Below are 20226 nucleotides of genomic sequence, written 5' to 3' on the forward strand. Positions count from 1 at the left end.
TTTATTGATGCAGACGTCGTATTCACAGTTATGTTAATTTGTCAACAGAAAAATGCACACTCATACTAATATACTCCTGTCAGTGGCCTGTAAGTTTTTGTCAGATTGTGCTTTCATGTTCTTGTATGTTTCTTTTAATCATGATTGCTTGATATCTTTGGTTTATCCTCGAAAATGAGAGTTTCTCTCAACTGATTTCCCAATTTTAAACAAAGGTTAATTGAAAAACGTAAATAAAATCCCATAAAAGTCCTTCTCTTGTGATATTCTGCACATCTGAAGTCAAATTATTATTGTATCTCTTTTCTGTCCTTGTTGTTCGGATGTCATCGTTGTTTTACTGTGGAGAAAACACAGCAAAATGCCGTTAATTGACGAATGAACAGTGATGTCACATATGGTGCTGTGCTGCCCCCTTGTGGTTGAATTGATGAGATGCTTGAAAATGGATTAGTCAGCACTGAGGTCAGCTGTGGTTCACGTTGGCGTAAAAAAGTGTTGACTCTGCTTTCAGCCTCTGCTCATAAACGTCGACGGAAAATATGATTCATGATAATGAACTAGCAGTCGCATGTGTGTTATTTTTAATTATACACTTTCATCTACAAAAAAAACCCATGAGTAAAACAAATTTGGTTTGGTTTCACTTGCACGTGTTTTCCTGGAAATATGAGGCTATTACTGTTTATTATGTTCTGATTTGAAACATTACATAAGGATTTTGCCAAACCAACAGAGAACTGAACATATTATAAATTACTTTTCTGTTTTTCTTGGAGAAATCTGACAATAAAGTGAAGGTTTTTGAAATTAACACACAATAAAAGAATGTTATGCCGGCTACTCACCCTTTTTAATCCACACATCTGCTTCATAATCCCACAGAATTTGACACGATGGTGTCATACAGCGTCCAACCACTGTGACTTCCTGATCCATGTGGGTCCCTTCAATGAACCTGTAAAAAAAAGAAATAAAACCCCACTGTTATTTAGAAGAGACAAACATTATAGTGTCATATCTCAGCAGGAGGTAGATTATGTTGTTTATGTTGTTCATTTATACTTAGTCTTTAAGTCTTTATTTTGAACATGTGATAATAACACAATTAATGGAAAAACAGCACAAAAAAACATGTCTGAAAAGGAGTAGGAAGAAGCCACAATATCAACAATAATACATATATTATTATATTAATACAATGATAAATACAACACCTTATCAAAAGTTGGTGGTGTTTGGTTTGAAATAAATGAAATGAGTTCATAACTACGTTTATGTTCGCACACGGTAAATTAACATGGTTTTGTCACATGACATCATGTGACATTACCTAACAGCACTGACCTTTCTGCAGCGTTGGTGTCGAGTGAGGTCACGTCGATGCTCTTGAAAAAACAGCCTTGTTTCCTTCCGCCCATCGCTGTGAGGTTGCTCATGTGCCGGGGAACTGATCGATGGAGGGAAGAAGCCCTGTAGAAAAAAAACACGTTGACAGATGAGTGACATTATATTGTCCTCTTAGGTCATGGAAACCAGACTGTGTGTGTGTGTGTGTGTGTGTGTGTACCAGGGGGAGGCCGATAGAGTGTCAGTCGAACTTCAGGTGGTGAATTCTTGAACAATTTTAGCACCTTCTGCGCAAAATAGAAACAACTGTTAAGCAACTGCAGGAGATACAGGAGCTGCTATTTCTGTCCTACTTCTTGGGCTTCACTGCTCAAACCAGGAGCAGTGAAGCCCAAGAAGTAGGACAGAAATAGCAGTGAGCCACCAGGGGGCGACTCCCCTGGTTGCAAAAAGAGGTTTGAATGGATTTTATAACAGCAGTAAACATGTACCTGAGGAGTTAATGATCTCAATCACCTGTTTCTCATCTCCTTCAAATAGAACATGATGTAAATTATGTTCCCATTTCGAGGAAAATAGGCGATCATTTAGAGCACACATGAGTGGACACCAGTGTGACTGACAGATGGTGAATTTCCACTTTCAGAAAGTGACACAACTTGAGGCTTCAAAATGACAATTGCTTTGCAGTTAGAAGACTACATCTGTATTTATATACAGCCTATGTAGTTAATATACATATGACATGCAGTATTAATTTAATATTCAGATAATCAGACGAGACAAAATAATGCAAGTAGCTTCAATTGTGTAATTATGTACATGTTTGTGCATTCTGTGTTAGGAATACTCCATTCCACAGAAGACCAGTGTCTTAATTCCTCAATGAATGAATAAAGTAATATTTTTTGACTAAAGTGATACCACATTTAACAAAAAAAACATACATATATAAACTATAGTGCTCTGTAGTGGTCAAAATGAATTTGTCATTAAACCAACTTGAAGAAACGTAAACAGGTTTTTCAGTTTCTGCAATTTACAAACGTCTTAACATACAGTATGACTCAAACTCAAGAGAAAACAACTCTCCATGTTCCTTTTGCCAGTGGATAATTATTTAATGAATGCCAGTAAAAGGCCTGTTTAGTAACTCCATTGTTCGGCCTGTTAATTGTAAACCTGTTCCTCTGTCGCAGCAGGTCACCTCACACGACTCCCTCCCTCATTATCCACAGTCACGGAACATTTTTCTCCTCCTTAACAACACTCTGTTCATTGTTTGATTCCTACAGTGTTGAATCCAACTTTATTAACAGTGTGTACTTTAATCAGGACAGAGGTGATTTTGTCCCATGTAAAAACAACATAGAAGTTACTTAAACAGTTAGAAATTAGAGTCATTATTGTAATTACATTGAAGATTATAGCTCATTATCAATCACAGATTACAGTAATAGGGTTGCATCGTATCTATCATGTGAGAATGTTTTAGTTCAATTTTTACTAGCAAATTTAAAGGTGTAGTGTGTAACTTTTAGTAGAGTTTGTTGACAGAAATTAAATACTTAATTACTTATATGTACATTTGTGAGTGTATAATGACTTTAAAATATAAATTGTTTGGTTTGGGCCTTATGATTGTAATTTAAAGGCCTTGCTTTATAACATTTTGTGCTGGCATGTTTCTACGGCAGCCTGACTGGACCAATCAGCCATTCCACAACTTGAATAAGAAACTTAATACACAAACTGTCATGATCCTAACCCGCATCTTTGATTTATTTCCAGTATTTTGATTTATTTTGTCTTGTATTGGTTTTATTTTGACACATCCTGTTTTGTTTTGATACTCAAATCTTGTCCTATCATGTCATTTTATCACTCCCTGGTCTTTGTCTGCTTTCCTGGCTTTTCTTTTTACCTGCACTTTTACCTGGGTCCTATCATCCTTGACACAAACAAAGAAGAATGACATGCTTTCTGGTCAGCAAAGGCCACCGTAGTTCCCTGGTGCACTTAGGAATGGGAGGGGTTAGTGCTTCAATCTGCAGTCTCACCATTAGATGTCAGTAATTCTTATTTATTTAAATTCAAAATAATCCTGAAGTGAAAGGGAAGCGCGGTTATTAGTGGTGCCAAGAAGTTGTGGGTAATTGGTAAATTTACTTAATTCAACATTCATTTAAATATGTGAAATGTGCACTTACTGGATAGGAGAGCTCCTTGAGTGACTGGCCGTTGATGGCCAACAGGACGTCTCCCTCCTGGATTGTGCCGCTCTGCTGAGCCGGCTGACCCGGGAAAAGCTCCTTTATGCGCACCAGGCTGCTAAACTCCCGGGTGGGCGGATCCACCTCGCACATGAGGAAACTGAAGCCCAGGCCACTGGCATTCTTAGTCAGCGTCACCTCCTGGGTGTTTTCTGAATGTGTTGGAGGTGATAGAGAAGGAAGATGTAGATGCAGGGAGATTCAGGAGAAGATGGGAACAAGAGGTGGAAGAGAAATTAAAAATCAAAATGAAAATACTTTGTCCAATAAATGGTGTTAATTAGTGTAACATAATGTTAACATGTATAAAATGCATCCCTGTTCCACCGTTCACTTATAGTATCGTTATTGTACATTTTTAAATGGTTTGTCTTGGTATATTTTGTATATTTTATATTGCTTATTTTATACCATAGTGTAGTACTGTCTACTCCCAACCCCGCCAGTGTGGGATCAATAAAGATGATTATTATATATGAATACATCATATATCATATTTATTATATAGCTAATCTTTTCCTATTTTGAGGAATGTGGTTATTGCATGGCCCTTTTTCTTCTTTTTTTTAGTGATAGTATGAATGTGCTCTTGTGTGTCAACAGTTGTGTTACTGTGTGAGACGACAGAGCAGAGATGATGATGCGGGGTGACGTATGCAGAAGGTTAGGTCTAAGGATAAAGGAGGCCACGGGGATAAGACGAGGTCAGGGTCGGTGAGGAAGATCAGGGAAAAAGAGGAGGAGGAGGAAGTGTGTGAAAGTTCACCTTGAAGCGGTCAGACTAGCGCAGCTTAGCGTCGACACACCTTCATCCTCACTTGTGTAAAGTTTGTGAGTGTGTGAGTCGAATTAATACTTTAATTTTCTGAATGTATGACATCACTTCTAGGGTCCAAGATGACGCTACACAGCTAAACGACATTAGCAGAAGATACACTTACCCCCAACCTGTGCTAATATCCAGCTAACTAGCGAGGCTACAAGAAGGTAGCTAACGATAACATGGCTGCCACAAAGGACAGAAGGAAATCTTTTATTTTAGCTGCTTAGCAAAAAGCTCATCTTATTAAATATATGCCTGCTTATGTCTCTGATATCATGCTGCTGGTCTACTCTTGCTTTGTTTGATAGGTTTGTGTCACTTAGGTAAAACCAACTGAAGGATCTGAAACACTGGACTCACAGAATAACACATTTGAGCTTAGTGATGACCGCAGCAGTGGATCAGTGGATGTTACAAATTGAAATCCTGCTCAATTTGAAAGGTTCTCCTTACTTTTACACACGTCAACTACATGTGTTACCTCTGAGGTAACTGCAGAAAGACACTCTAATTATGGAAACGTGAGCAGCATTTCACCAAGGTATCTCACCATCAGTGACAAAGCTGTAGCCTTTGCGTCGCTCGCTGATCGTGTTTGGAGGAGTGCTGGTGGACGAGGAGCTCTTGAGTCTGGGCCTGCTGGACGCTGGACTGAGACTCTTAATGGACACACTGCTGCTGGTGTCCGCACTGAGAGAAACCGTGGACAGGTTCATCAGCTCCTTCTCCACAACCATGGTAACCACCTATAGAGGAAGGGACAGAAATAGAAGGAACGCAACATCCAATTTAAAAGTATTACAGTGACTTTATATGAGTTATCAGAAATGTATAGATGGTTACCTCAGTAGTTTTACTCAGACAATCCACAGCCTGCTGGTAAGTAACGCCCTGGAAATTAACACCATCCACCTCCAACAGTCTGTCGCCTGGAAAAGAAAATGATGTATGGGAGAATATTTCTACTGTATTATCCAAGTAATACGTTGTTAATTCGAATGTAATGTAGTAAAGTGTAGTAAAATTAATAAAAACAGGTAGAGGAACAGTTTGATTCATGATGATTACACAGTAACTGGTTGAACATGATCAGAATAAGCATGTGTGTGGTAGTCTATATCATTTTTCATTACCATGATATTACCTGCATATTACATTGAAAATAACTGTTATTAGCAAGCTATTAATTGAAAATTGCATGAGGAAATAGGAGGATTTTTACCTCCATACCACCATGTTATTATTGAACTGTTATGTACAGTGTTAACCCAAGATTTTGAGCTGTTATACCTTTATGTATGCGTCCGTCTCTCTCAGCTGCTCCTCCAGAAACAAGCCTCTTGATGTAAATCCCTCCATTAGGAAGGTTTGTGTCGACGCCACCCTGAACAATCAGGGACAGATTGTGTTGGACATTTAGCTCTTGGTAATCATCAGAATGCTTCTTCCACCAGCATGTGTTGAAGTAATGATCACTGTGAGTGATGTAACATGGAGCAACACAACCCCCGCCCCCCTCCGTGAGCTCATCAGACCACAGGTGTTAATCAGATTGAGAGGAGCAGATTTTCTGCTGACGATGAGCTGCTGCACAAATAATTGTTTCTACCTAATGGTTTTTAATCAAATTCTTATGGCCACATTAGTCTCAACACTCAGTGGCTTCCACTATGAAGTGATTTGGAGCCAAGTGGCCAAATGTAATTGCCGACTGCATGCGCCAATGTCTTTAAATAAAGTGACAGTAATGGCTGGACAGATCTAACCTAAGTAATAAACTACTTTACTATTGACGTTATTAACAATACAGCCACTTTATACAAGACGACCACATTAGTTTCAGCTTGTGCTCGACATCAGAAATTAAATATTAATCCCACAGTGAAATCAACTGTTCACAGACTCATTAACTCACAGAGATGCTGATGCCTAGACTTCCTGACATCTTCCTGAGCTCCACAGTGATCTCCTCAGGTCTCACACAGTTCAGGGAGGACGACGACAGAGAAGACGCATCCTGAAACAACAGAGTTCAGCCCTCATCAGACTTTTACTGCTCTGTAGTTCACTATGACAACAACACGGCATATGTGTGTGGTTGTTTAACTTGTTCAATTATTCAGAATAAATCTTGTAACTATATTATACTGTATTTTGAATGCATTTCAAATAAATACAGATAGAACGACGAGCATGATTGTACCTGTGCTCCAAGGACTCGTACGTCAACAGGGACGTGTAGCCTGTTAGCGGTCTTCGGTGTCATCATGACTGAAATGACCTCATCCACGCTGTTGTCGTCTGATCGGCCATCTGCCATCACCATATTCTGGGATTCGTAGTTTCTCAGCACAGGTGAGCGCTCGCAGTTGGGACTGAGGCGAACTGCTGGCAACACATTTGAAGGTAGAAAATGTTGGATATGTTTACGTGGTTGGTTGTGTTTTGTTGTCTGAAAGTGTTTAATGACTTCTTTGAAGAGAGTTAGCTGTAGCGTGTGAAGCTGTTTTTACAGGTAACAGCAGAATCATGCTAGCTTTACCCCAAAACTATTATCGCTAAGCTGAACTACGCTAAGCTTGGAAGTGGTGTCAGTCTTTTCATCTAACTCTTGGTAACAAAGGTGTTAAACATTAGGATATTTACTTAATTTTCTCAGCCTCAGCATTTAATATTTACCAAGATCTCCCAGATTTTATGACCAAGTTTATCTCTGCCCTGAGCAAAGACGCGTCCACAAAGCCTGACAGTTTACAGGTGGATTAAAAAAATTGGGGACGAATACAATGAAATACATATTAAACATGTTTATCCACTCCCAGGAACTCATGCAAGAGCCATTGGGGCTCTGTTTGCCTCAAGGACAAAGAATAAACGCAGATTCATTGTGTTAAATATTGTTGTAAGATGACGCTTTGACCTCAGGGCTTTTACTGTGAAACTCACCTGTCGTGATATGTCACTTCCCCCGGAAATGTGTTTCTCTTCCTGTGTTGACGCGATTGCGGGATATGTCAGGTGGATGTTCACTTTGCCTAAATGTTACATTTATCAAGATGAATAAATATGCCAGTTGGCTGAAGATAACCCTTGTCTATTCCTATTACGCAAGATGAAGATTGCGCACCATGCTTAACAGGTTATGGGCCCAGAAGGAGTTGGTCAAGGTAAAAGCTTAACGGCGACCACAGCGTGGAGAAGAGAAGTTTACCGCGAAGTATTACACGGAGCTTCTACAGACGATGTGGGCTTGGAGATAAGTAACATTCATTTTGTGAAAAAGAAACTCGGCGAAGTATTACGCGTGAGTCAGAGGTAAAGGCGAACAGATAAGCGCTAGCTAAAAACAAGCGCCAAAATGCCGAACACAGGAGCGGCTGGAATGATGCCGCCACAACTCTTCTTTGATGGAACCGAAGAGAAGTATGATCTTTGGGAAACAAGATTTCTTGGACACCTGCACATCCAAAAATTAAAAGAGACCATCCTACGTGAACCTGGAGAGGTTAGTGAGGAGCAGCGAGCCGCGGATGCACGGAAAAATGCCGACTGCTATGCCGAGTTAATAAGACTTTTGGATGATAAAAGCCTGTCATTAATAAGGCACGACGCTGCAGATGATGGTAGGAAAGCCCTTAAAATATTGAAAGAGCATTATTCTGGCAAAAGCAAGCCACGAATAATTAACTTGTACACTTCGTTTACAAAGTTACGCATGGCTGACAACGAGAGTGTTACTGACTATGTAATAAGAGCAGAGAATCTGATCACAGCTCTAAGAGATGCAGGTGAAACCCTGAGTGATGGACTTATTATAGCCATGATACTTGGCGGACTACCAGACTTTTTCAAGCCATTAGCTGTCCATGTAACACAAAATGAAGATACTGTTATATTCACAGACTTTAAGAGGAGACTGAGAATCTATGAAGAAGCCGAAAAAATGAAAACTGCTGAATCTACGGACAATGTGATGAAAACTAGTGTGAAACAAAGCATCAAGACACACTTTAATAAAAGGAATGAAGTTGTCATCGTCACATGTTACAGATGCGGAACAAAAGGACACAAGGCAAGACAATGTACCCAAAAAGTGTGGTGCAGTCATTGTAAAAGTAATACACACAAAGAATCACTGTGTAGAAAAAAGGGAGAACAAGATGGTGCCAGAAAAGTTGCAGAAGAAGAGCAGAGAAACAACGTCGATCATCTCTTCATGGCGAAGTATATGAGGGGCGAAAGGTCAGCAAACAACGTACAAATGAAAGGCATCATGGTGGATGGAGGAGCAACATCCCACATTTTGAACGACATTGACAAGTTCAACAGCTTCGATGACACATTCCGACCGGAGTCACATTCAGTAGAACTGGCAGACGGAACCAAGTGCAAGGGAATAGCACAACGCAGAGGGACAGCGGTGATTTATCTTCTAGATAACGCTGGACAAGAACACACAGCACAGCTACGTGATGCACTGTACATGCCATCGTACCCACACAACATCTTCTCAGTGGGGAGGGCGGCAAATGGAGGAGCAACAATCACTTTCAAGAAAGAGGACAGTCACATGATCACGAAGGACGGTAGCAGGTTTGACATTTATGAAAGTGGTAATTTGTATTACCTGCCGACTGTTGAGCAAAATGTTGACAAATGCAAAGCATGTCACGACATGCAAACATGGCATGAAATTCTGGGTCACTGCAATTATGAAGATGTACAAAATTTGCAAAATGTTGTAAAAGGGATGGTGATTAAGGGGAGTACAGTCAGACCAGCTCAGATATGTGAAGTGTGTACGCAGGGCAAGTTCACACAGACTAGGAATCGAGAGCCAGACAGAAAAGCTACAAAACCTTTACAGCTGGTTCATACTGATTTGGCAGGCCCCATGAAAACCCCAAGCATTGATGGGCACAAATATGTACAATCTTTTACAGATGACTATTCAGGTACCTCATTTGTGTATTTCCTAAAATATAAAAGTGATGCGATACAAGCCACAGAGAGATTCCTGGCAGATATAGCACCATATGGAGAAGTAAAGTGCATTCGTTCAGACAATGGTACAGAGTTCACAAACAGAGATTTCCAGGAACTGCTAACCAAGAATAGAATTAGACATGAAAAGTCTGCACCCTATTCACCCCACCAAAACGGCACAGCTGAGAGAGGTTGGCGAACCCTCTATGAGATGAGCAGATGTTTACTGTTGGAGAGTAAACTTCCAGATAAACTATGGAACTATGCTGTGCAGACATCAGCCTATGTAAGGAACAGATGCTACAGCAGACGCACTAAGAAAACACCATACGAGTTGTTCACAGGTATGAAACCCGATGTTTCCAAACTGCAGAAATTTGGATCTATGTGTTTTGCCTACAAACAGGAAAAGGGGAAGTTAGATCCCAGGTGTGAGCAAGGTATTTTTATAGGTTATGACAAAAACAGTCCAGCCTATTTGGTGTACTACACAGACACAGACAAAGTCCAAAAACACAGGTTGGTGAAGTTCACAACCAAAACTGCTAAAGAAAAAGAGACACAAACGTGTGAGTCATTCATTGAATATTGTGATAGAGAGGTACATCCCGTGGTTCATGAGAGTGAAGAAAAAGATGTCTCTGAGATTTTGCCAGAACAGCCTGAAGTGACAGAGCGAGAAAAAGATACTGAGTGTGCAATAAGAAAGAACCCACAGAGGGCAAGGAAAAAGCCAACTTACTTACAGGATTTTGAAACTGAGGGAACAGCAGATAAGCTTCAGACATGTATAGATTTCTGTTACAGAGCAGCATGTGACATCCCTCAGACCTACAAGGATGCTATAGCATCAACCAATGCAAGTCAGTGGCTAACTGCAATGAACGAGGAGATGCAATCACTCAAAGAAAATGAAACCTTTAGCCTTACTCGACTGCCACCAGGCAAACAAGCAGTGGGGGGCAGGTGGGTGTATGCCCTCAAGAGTGATATTGATGGATCAGAGAAATATAAAGCAAGATTTGTAGCGAAAGGCTACAGTCAAAAACCAGGATGTGACTATGAAGAGACATTCTCACCCACAGCTGATATGACCAGTGTGAGAGTGATTATACAAAAGGCAGCACAGGAAAACCTGATATTACATCAAATGGACGTTAAAACTGCGTATTTGCATGCACCAATTGACTGTGAACTGTACATTGAACAACCAGAAGGATATGAAATAAGGTCAGAAGCAGATCAAAAGCTTGTGTGTAGATTACATAAGTCACTCTATGGTCTAAAACAATCCGGTAGAAACTGGAATACTATGTTGCACACATATATTAGCAAGAATGGTTTTAAACAGAATCCTGCAGATCACTGTGTGTATACTAGAGAAAAACATGATGAGAAGGTAATCCTTATCATATGGGTTGACGATCTAATCATTGCAGCCAGCAACAAATGTGTACTGAAAAATGTCAAAGCAATGCTAACTGAACAGTTCAAAATGAAAGATTTGGGAAGGTTGAAACATTTTCTGGGCATAGACTTTGAGCAAACAGAAGGTCAAGTTGTAATGTCACAGAAAAGTTATGTGAACAAAATACTAGAAAGATTTGAAATGACAGACTGCAGATCCAGAGAGACCCCATGTGAAGCAAAACTTGATTACACAGAAAATGCTGAAAAAATGACAAACCCAAGGAAGTACAGGGAAGCAGTGGGAAGTTTGATATATTTGTCCACATGCACCAGACCAGACTTAAGCTTTGTGGTTAGTAAACTATCCCAACACTTTGATGATCCGACTGAAGAACACTGGAACAATGTAAAACATGTTTTCAGATACCTTAAGGGTACAGCTGAACAGGGATTATGCTTCAAGAGAAATGACACGAGTAAACTAGGCCTAAGAGTATACAGTGATGCTGATTGGGCATCAGACAAAGCGGACAGGCGTAGTATTTCAGGTTATTGTGTCAGTCTAAGTGAAGGAAGCTCTTTGATCTCATGGAAGACAAGAAAACAACCAACAGTAGCTCTGTCTACCTGTGAAGCAGAATACATTGCTTTAGCATCAGCAATACAGGAATGTATTTACTTGGAGCAGCTACTCAAAGGGATTGATAACAGTCAATATGCACAAACAAGAGTGTTTGAAGACAATCAAGGTACCATAGCACTTGCCAGAAACCCAGTAAACAGGCAAAGGTGTAAACATATTGACATCAAGTACCATTTCATAAGGGAGACTGTAAACAGTGGTAGAGTATTTCTGGAATACTGTCCCACTGAGCAAATGCTTGCTGATGTGATGACAAAACCAGCAACTAAGCTGAAACTAAAAAGGTTTGCTCAGGATATGTTTGGCACATAAAAGTGCACAATTTTGTGTTTATTGTTTACATTCCTAAGGTACAAGAGGATTATTTTTGATATGTCTACATGGAACATAATGAGTTAAAAGCGAGTGGGGGTGTTAAATATTGTTGTAAGATGACGCTTTGACCTCAGGGCTTTTACTGTGAAACTCACCTGTCGTGATATGTCACTTCCCCCGGAAATGTGTTTCTCTTCCTGTGTTGACGCGATTGCGGGATATGTCAAGTGGATGTTCACTTTGCCTAAATGTTACATTTATCAAGATGAATAAATATGCCAGTTGGCTGAAGATAACCCTTGTCTATTCCTATTACGCAAGATGAAGATTGCGCACCATGCTTAACACATTGTCTACCAATTTGCATTCATTAGAAGCAGGTACATCTAGAATAGACTAATTACTAAATCACAATGTATTATACATGCAAACACTGGTTCACAGTATCCTTACGTGCACACATACACAGTACCTACATACACAAACACACACTCACACCTTTTGGCTGTGAGACAATGAGCTGCACCTCCTCTGGGCTGCTCTGCATGACCTCTGCCGCCTCACTGTAGGTGAGCCCCTCCAGGCTGACGTGGTTCAGAGAGATCAGGCGACCACCTAAGGGCAAAGGTCATAGTGAAAATGCGGCGGTGTCCAGTAACGGTGGAGAAGTGAATCACCCCATCAACAATTCTGAACTCTGTGTGACCTGAAAGGCTCACAGGATTCCTTTAGAACCCGTTGCTATAAAATCTTGGCATGCATTTTGGGATCACTCTGATAAACTCTGAAGTCCTGCTTCATGTGTTACCCCGAGAGGGACCCCGAGAGCAGATCCTACATTGTGTCATTATAAAAGGAGATTTAAAAAAAGAACAAGATCAATTAGGTATATAATTATCTACCTGGTCTGATGCGTCCATCCTTATCAGCTGGTCCACCAGGCACAATAGAAGCAACAAAGATGCCCAAATCATAACATCCAACTGTGTCCTCGCCCACTATTATTATACCTGGTTGGGCACAAACCACACGCATGTCAAACACAGGAAGTTTTTTCAAAAAATAGAGACAGAATGATGACATTTGATCAGCTTACCAAGGCCAAGCCTTGGGTCTTTCTTTAAAGACACACATATGACTTCTCGCTCTGATGACGACCTCATTTTAGTTGGGGTTTCTGCAAGATATACATTGAAAGACACATAAACACCAAATTTCAAAGCAAAACCTTTTGAAATGAAATGTTTTGTCCTTATTTGCTGACTCATTATAGCCAACCTAGGGGTAGCAATGTATGAAATGAAGATGGTCCAGAAACCTACAGGCTACCAATGGTTATTCCAATCAAATTAAAGTCACAAATGTTTTGCCAAGACCTCTAGATGTGCACCCATCTACTTGAACTAACATAAGGAGCTCCTTTCTCCTTATTGTCCGTTGTATTCCTCCAAGGCGCATTGTCTCGCATTGCTGTCCCTGGCTGCACACGAGGTAATTTCAAACCAAACTGTCCTCAATCATGGTTCACCAAATGCTGTTACTGCGAATGTAAATTGTAATTTAATGCAGAGCTATGTTACATTCCCTCATGCTTGAAGGTGAGCAGCATTTCTGGTTCTGCTGTACCTCTAGCTGCTGGAGAACCAGAGGGAGCTTCAGATACACTCCTGTGAGAGAATCCTGGGGAACGCACCGCAGGGCTACTGCGCTGGCTGCTGAAGAAGGTACTGCAGGAAAACAGGTATCGTATATAAAGAAAAGTAATTGAGTAAAAAAAAAAACCTCAAACGATAAATGCAAACAGCTGTTTATACATTTGATTTTGATTTTAAAGCACCTCTGCTCATTGTTGATTTGGCGCTGCTGTTTAATGCGAGCCTCAACCCTGGCCGTGAGGTCATCACACATCTTGGACAGGGACTCGTCCCGAGGTGTGGTTAGACCACTTTCATCCTGTGGTGTCTCTGAGCACGAGACAGACTTGAGCTGGTTGCTCTGGCCACGACACAGTCCCGCATATTGCACCATATTTGATTCTGGAGGTGTAATCAAGTAAATATTTTGACAAATTCTTTTTGTTTGTCATGTCATTAATGTACTCTCCATAACAAACTGACCTGAGGTGAGGCTGTGGCTGAGCTGACGAGAGTTCATCTCATTGTTGAATTTATGTTGGGCTGAACAAAGGTTACACAGATACTTGGCTATCTTTGAACTTTCTGTGATGAAAGTAGACTTCTTCTTGCAGCCACGACTCTCTACTACAAATTTCCGCCTCTGCAGGGACAGCCAGAAAATATATCATGATCAAATTTCACACATGAAACAGAATGAAAAGGGGAAAAAAGTAATTGACTGACTTACATTTGAAGAGATGGTTGCAGTGTCCCTCCAGTAGAAATTCTGATTGGTGGATCTGCTGCCATCTTTTACCTCACAGATAATGACTCCTTTGGCACAAACCCCGAGGATAATCTCTCCTTCTATTGGCTTCTTTTCACGTGTCACACGGTGGAAGAATACACCGTATTCAGGCAACTGTTGACACACCTGAAGGGACAAAAAGAGTGGCAATGTACTCCATGTGATGGTGCTGGATGGTAAACTTCAACAGATGTTAGGGTTAGGGTTTGTTCATTTCAAATGTCAATGTTTTGGTACTTTGAGGAACTCGAGCTTGGATTCATCACTCAGCATCTGAGCGTTGTTGGAGTGAAGTCGAATAAGCTCCTCTTGAATGTAAGGCAAGGCACGTTTCTCCATCACACTCTTGGGGACATACTGGTCAGGGCGGTAGTAGTTCCTACCGAACACCTAAACACAGCAAGTCCAATTCTTTAATTCAATCCATTACAAACTGGATATCCACATGCATGCAATGACAGATCCAGAGGTTTTTACAGAACTTTATGGAAGTATCACAAAAGAACAGTTGCCTAGACTAACCTCAGGCATGCAGTCCCCATACTCTGTCTGCAGTGCCAGCCCTCCCAGATACAGAGCTGTCTCCTCATGGCACGACAGCCTGTCATCCAAAAGGTCTCTCCTGAGCTGGAGGTAGTACTGGTGACGGGTCTGATTGTGCCTGATGGAGAATAACGCCCACATTTGAGTGATAAAAGACATTGTTCAACTATGTTTGTTTTGGGAGACATGCAAAAATACTTACAACAGAAGGGAAATGTCACTGACAAAGAATTTAACCCTGAAATAGAGAACAAAGGTGGCGGTAGGCACTTTCTTCCAGCTATCTGGTGCGACCTTGGAAATCTTTGTGTCGTTGTCCAGGAAGAAGAACTCATTATCTAATAAGAGACGAGGCGACAAACAATTGAGCAGAGCATGTGGAACAACATGGTATGACAGCATTGACAAGTCAAGCAATCAGTCATTCTTCAATTCATCAGCTTCTTTACCATCAGTGTAAGCAAGGCCAAAGTAGAAATGCTCCATCAGGTTGGAGTGAGCCACAATCATGTCAAAGACGTCGCCTCCTCTGGATTTCACCTCACACTTGACCAGGATGCTTTGACCGTTTGGCATCACCACACTTATCTCTCGCTGAGTGGTTGGAGATTTCCCTTTCTTTGACTAAAAAAAAAGGAGAACACACATTTGAAGAAATCTGTGAAGGTTCTTGGTCATCCAAGTCATTGTATCCATGCAATGAAGAAAGAATTTATGGGGCATCGCTTTGGTGCACCAAAAAGATAAACTCCCGCTTCCTACATCTGAACGGATGAACGCTCAGTTTGCTTGGCTGTTGTTATTCTATATTAAAAAAGACTAACATGAACAGTTTTGACTGGGTGGTTCAAGAAATGAGTCACATCATCAAAACCCCTTCTCAAATTTTCCTGGCCAGCCAAAGGTCCAGCTGATATGGCCTGGGAGAGAACACTTTCAGTGGATGTACATACTTTTTGGAGAACTATGTCGATATGAATTGCCAGAAATTCACAATGACAGATTTTTTTTCAAGAACTCACCACGATTGATCCGGGCAGCTCCAAGACAACAAGTGCTTCATCTAACATTCTAATGAACTCGGGGCCAAAGTCCTGTAACACAAATGAAAAATGAAACCTCTATAATGTACCACTTTATTTTAAATCAGATTATACACTGCAGTAATCAGTCTCACCTTCACTCTCTTTTCATTCAGACTAACTGTAGACTCAAACTGTGCCAGGGATCTTAAGTTGCTGTTTCGATTACCGTCCAAGTACGGACTGCAGGGGCTGCGGTTCAGCTGCTGCCAGCTGCCGTACGTCTCCCTGTTTCGACCTTGCGTTGGAAAGCTGGGAGAAATGAGTTTTCCATTTTTATTCTGATGAAAGTCAAGATCTGTCACTCATGAGATGAAGGCTTGCAACCAGAACTTATGTATTTTAATTGCATTAGCCCTTTGCAGGGTTTGTCATCTCAATGTAGTCTCTTATTCCACACTGGTTTTGTCATTGGAGAAATGATTCAAATTTAACTTAAACCTATGTTTTTTTTTGTGTGAAATAAAGGGCTTTTTGTGTGTGAATATGTTTGTGTACTTCATACCCCATAGGCTCGGATGGGTAAGCCACTGAGAATGTGCTAGAAATCTTCTTCTTCAGCGCCCATGTTGAGTTACTAAAAGATCCCCCTGGAAAAAAAACTTATCTTAATACTTATGCCCACATGTTAATGTACCCCTTGTTTTGCCCCCTGCTTTATGCAAAGTTAATCAGCCGCTCGTGGTAGAACTTTCAGGTGAGGGAATGGTTTGTATCTACTCATCTAACAGCGACAAAGCAAGTGTGCACATATTTCAAACTGAAGTGAAAGTGGAACAAGGCATCAGATTTCTTACTGTGTAATCTGTCTCTGACCATTTGACTGCGGTCTGTTAGCTTAGATCCATTTTCAGCCATGGGCATGTGATCATCCTGCAAAGACAACATTGTCAAACTCAGGGAACAAGAAGTATCAGTAACCAGAAGAAAGATGAACTACCCCAAATTAAACCAAAACTTGTCAACCACCAGGCTCTCTCTGAACACTCACTGAGTTTCTGTAGACATCTTCAACTAGCTGTCTTATAAGGCATTCAGCTGGAGGCAGCATCGCAGCCTTATGGTGAAGCTCACAGGTCTCAAGCACGGTCAGGAGGTCGGGCCTTCTCACCACCATCTCCTCGCACATGCTGAGCAGCAAACCTTCCAGCTCCGAGCTCAGCTGGACCGGCTGCAAGGAAGAAGGTGGAACACAGGAAAACAGATGATGTGCTACAACGCACAAGACTACGTTTTAGCAAACGGTGAAAGCAAGAGGGATGAAAGTACCTGATTATGAGGAAGATGATAGTCAACGCACCAGTAAAGAGTCATCCCCAGTGAATACACAACCATCTGATGGAAAACAGAACAAATGTTTTCCTCCTCATATGAAAATGATATCTGCATTAGGGCTTTTGTTTGGGACAGTATGTACAGAGCTCATACATCATGTTTTTACAGCAGTTCACAAAAGACCCATTCATATGTTCTCTTGATCTCAGTGTGTTTGAGTACAGGAATGGTATCCATTTGTTTGACTAACATATTATAATGTTAGCCATTAATTTCCTGGTGTGGACACCTTGACGTCTTGAGGCAGTTACATGAAAAATTGATTATTTATCCTTTATGAAGGTTGTATAATCAGTCAGATTAGACCGAAGGTTAACCTTGGTGACCCAAATGGGTTGTGAATATGTTGTGTACCTTTTCGGCTTGATTCCTGGTGGAGGTGGCATGAACCTGTTGGACCTCAGGAGCTGTGAAGGAGGCCACGTCTTCATTTCGTGCACAACTCTTGAGGGCCAAACTCCCATTAGCTGATAGCAGCAATGAGCCTGGGCTTAGCACACTGTACATGTTGCCCGAACCTGTGCAGAGATAGGAACACATGTGACAACATAAAAGGTACATCAGCCTTTGCTTGTGCTCAGTGCAAGCAGTATGAGTCTCAAAACATGCATAGGTGGATTGGACACTCTTAATTGCCTGTGCGTGAGTGAATGGTTGTTTGTCTCTATATACTGGCCCTGGGGATGGACTGGGGACCTGTCCAGGGTGTACCCTGCCTTTCGCCCTGTGTCGGATCCCTTCGACCCCCATGTGGAGGATAAAGTGGTAGACAATGGATGGATGGAGGGATAGATGGTTTCTGTAACCTTAGAAAAAGCTTTTATGTGTACTTTAGGCAAGGATTTTGCTTTACCGAGGTCCGAGGTCAAGGTGGTCGGCACATTTGAAAGCTGCCTTTGAACCAAATTTGGTAGCCTGGTAAGAAGCAACAATGGAAGGCAATACAAATGATGGTTTCTGTAACCTTAGAAAAAGCTTTTATATGTACTTTAGGCAAGGATTTTGCTTTACCGAGGTCCGAGGTCAAGGTGGTCGGCACATTTGAAAGCTGCCTTTGAACCAAATTTGGTAGCCTGGTAAGAAGCAACAATGGAAGGCAATACAAATGATGGTTTTGATTACGTTTCTTGGAGATGTCCAGTAGAGCCTCAGTGGTGGCGAGCAGCAGGCACCAGACCTCATCTTCATCCAGTGGTGAACCCCGGCCCTCCAACACCTCTGCCAGGGTCACAAACGTACCCATCCTGCCACGTCTCACACACACACACACGGGAGTATTTATTTCTCTATACGTGAGACACCATAACCCTTTAGAGGCCAAAGGTCAGAGTTTCAGTCAGACAAGCTTATTGGTTTAGTGGACTTAGATCTAATGGGAAACACTTCTGCTAACTCCTGTCATACTTTTCTTTTCAAATTAAAGTCATATCACTTACCAACATCCAGTTAATGGAATTTCCATAGTCATTTACATGGTTAAGGCCTCTAAGAAGTTGTTGATTTTTACCAGAAAATCACTGGATGATGGACCACAACAAATGATCTTTGAAAGGCAAAAAGTCATAATTTAGACCCATCAGACTGTAAGATAAAAAGTAAAGTTTCCACTTACTTTACTTTGTCACTTCAGTGTATGCTATTGCTACATAGCCAAATGTTAGCAATACAAAGTGATTTGAAAGATTTCCTTTTCTACTAGAACCCTTTTTAATTTAAGCAAAAAACTTAACTCCTTATCAAGAGCTGCCTTCAAATCTGGAATAAATAACCTGGTATCCTAATATTTTTAATACATTTTGCTTCATATGAGAACTACAATCATCATCATCGTGATCATCATCATCACACAAGACCATAATAATGGTCTTATAATACTGACCTTCACCAATCTTTGCTCTACATTATATCACATAGATACATAATGGGATCTTTTAATAATTGCCTTTTGACACAAAACAGGAAAAGGATCTAACTTAAGTAAACCAAGAAATGATGTAATGGATCCATGATTGTTATTTACAACTAATAACACTGTTGGCATTTGGTAGTTTTCAAATATGATAAATAACCATATTATACAAAGTATCCTTGAATAGAAGTACTTAAATCATCTAAAAATGGGTAAAGTTTGTTATTATTTACTCTCACTTTCCCCACATGTACTATTTACACAGCTTCCGTTGGTATTCCTGGTGTTCAGACACTGCACTGTTACACTGCTTTGCTTTGATTCTGACTCATGAACAGAATTGCGTCACAGACAGAAACCAGACTTGCCTCAGCAGATTGATAGATTGCCAAATAACACGGCTCTCTTAATCTGGTTATCTGCACTCTGATTTAATTTGACCTGGATAACCTCGGGTGAGGTGTCTACATGTGAGCTAAAATAATCTATTCTAGGCCGTTATCACCATATGTGGAAGCACAAACGGCCAACACTGACATAACAGTTGGCAGTGTTGTTAGGAAATTAAACCAACTGTAAAAAACAACTATATTAACATTTTAATTAGGATGGCAAATTCCACTGCTACACGTCACCATGGCTCAAATCTCAACTCAAAGGTTGACATTTTTGAAGTTTATCCAGTGAAATCTGGATAAACTCACAGCTGTATGAGCTTGACGCTTGGCTCACTGTCACCCTGTCCTGCAAACAAACCAGTGCAGTGTTAATTCTAGAGAGAAACTGAGTCATTACAGCAGCTCAAATAAAGATTAGATGATGGCCTGCAGTCCAGCTATTGGTTAAATCAGTGTAGTCAGCAAAAACATACAGTATTTCTGTTGTCCACAGTCTTTCTGCCGTGTCCGGCTCAGAGTAAAAACATCATATCTCGGTTTTGTTGCACATTTTGTTGCACATTTTGTTGCCTACCTTATTTCATCCGATACGTGAAGAGATTCCTCTTAAATTCCCTCAGACATCCGCCACTTTAATCCTTCCAACTATATGCATCCACTGCTGCTGCCATTCCACCCACCTCTGTCTTCTGTCCGTCATAGCATTAATTGTCACACTTGACGGATCAATCGTCT

At 40.9% G+C, this 20226-nt stretch overlaps 1 protein-coding gene across 1 annotated transcript; it reads right to left on the bottom strand.

Annotated features, from left to right (window-relative positions):
- Positions 1–848: 848 nt before the first annotated feature.
- Positions 849–20226, bottom strand: frmpd2 (FERM and PDZ domain containing 2). The gene is made up of 29 exons (XM_058622014.1): positions 20066–20226; positions 18307–18437; positions 17539–17702; positions 17119–17184; positions 16841–17020; positions 16647–16722; positions 16355–16439; positions 15945–16101; positions 15790–15861; positions 15217–15391; positions 14970–15105; positions 14747–14885; positions 14462–14614; positions 14165–14350; positions 13918–14077; positions 13638–13836; positions 13427–13527; positions 12897–12977; positions 12703–12810; positions 12299–12415; positions 6650–6831; positions 6362–6463; positions 5737–5830; positions 5290–5375; positions 4997–5192; positions 3561–3775; positions 1571–1637; positions 1348–1473; positions 849–958 (listed from the first exon to the last, which is right to left on the bottom strand). The coding sequence occupies exons 2-28, from the start codon at positions 18425–18427 to the stop codon at positions 1436–1438; spliced, it is 3456 nt and encodes a 1151-aa protein (XP_058477997.1). The 5' UTR covers positions 18428–18437; positions 20066–20226; the 3' UTR covers positions 849–958; positions 1348–1435.

Source organism: Solea solea, chromosome 21 (assembly GCF_958295425.1).
Source record: "Solea solea chromosome 21, fSolSol10.1, whole genome shotgun sequence".
NCBI lineage: Eukaryota > Metazoa > Chordata > Actinopteri > Pleuronectiformes > Soleidae > Solea > Solea solea.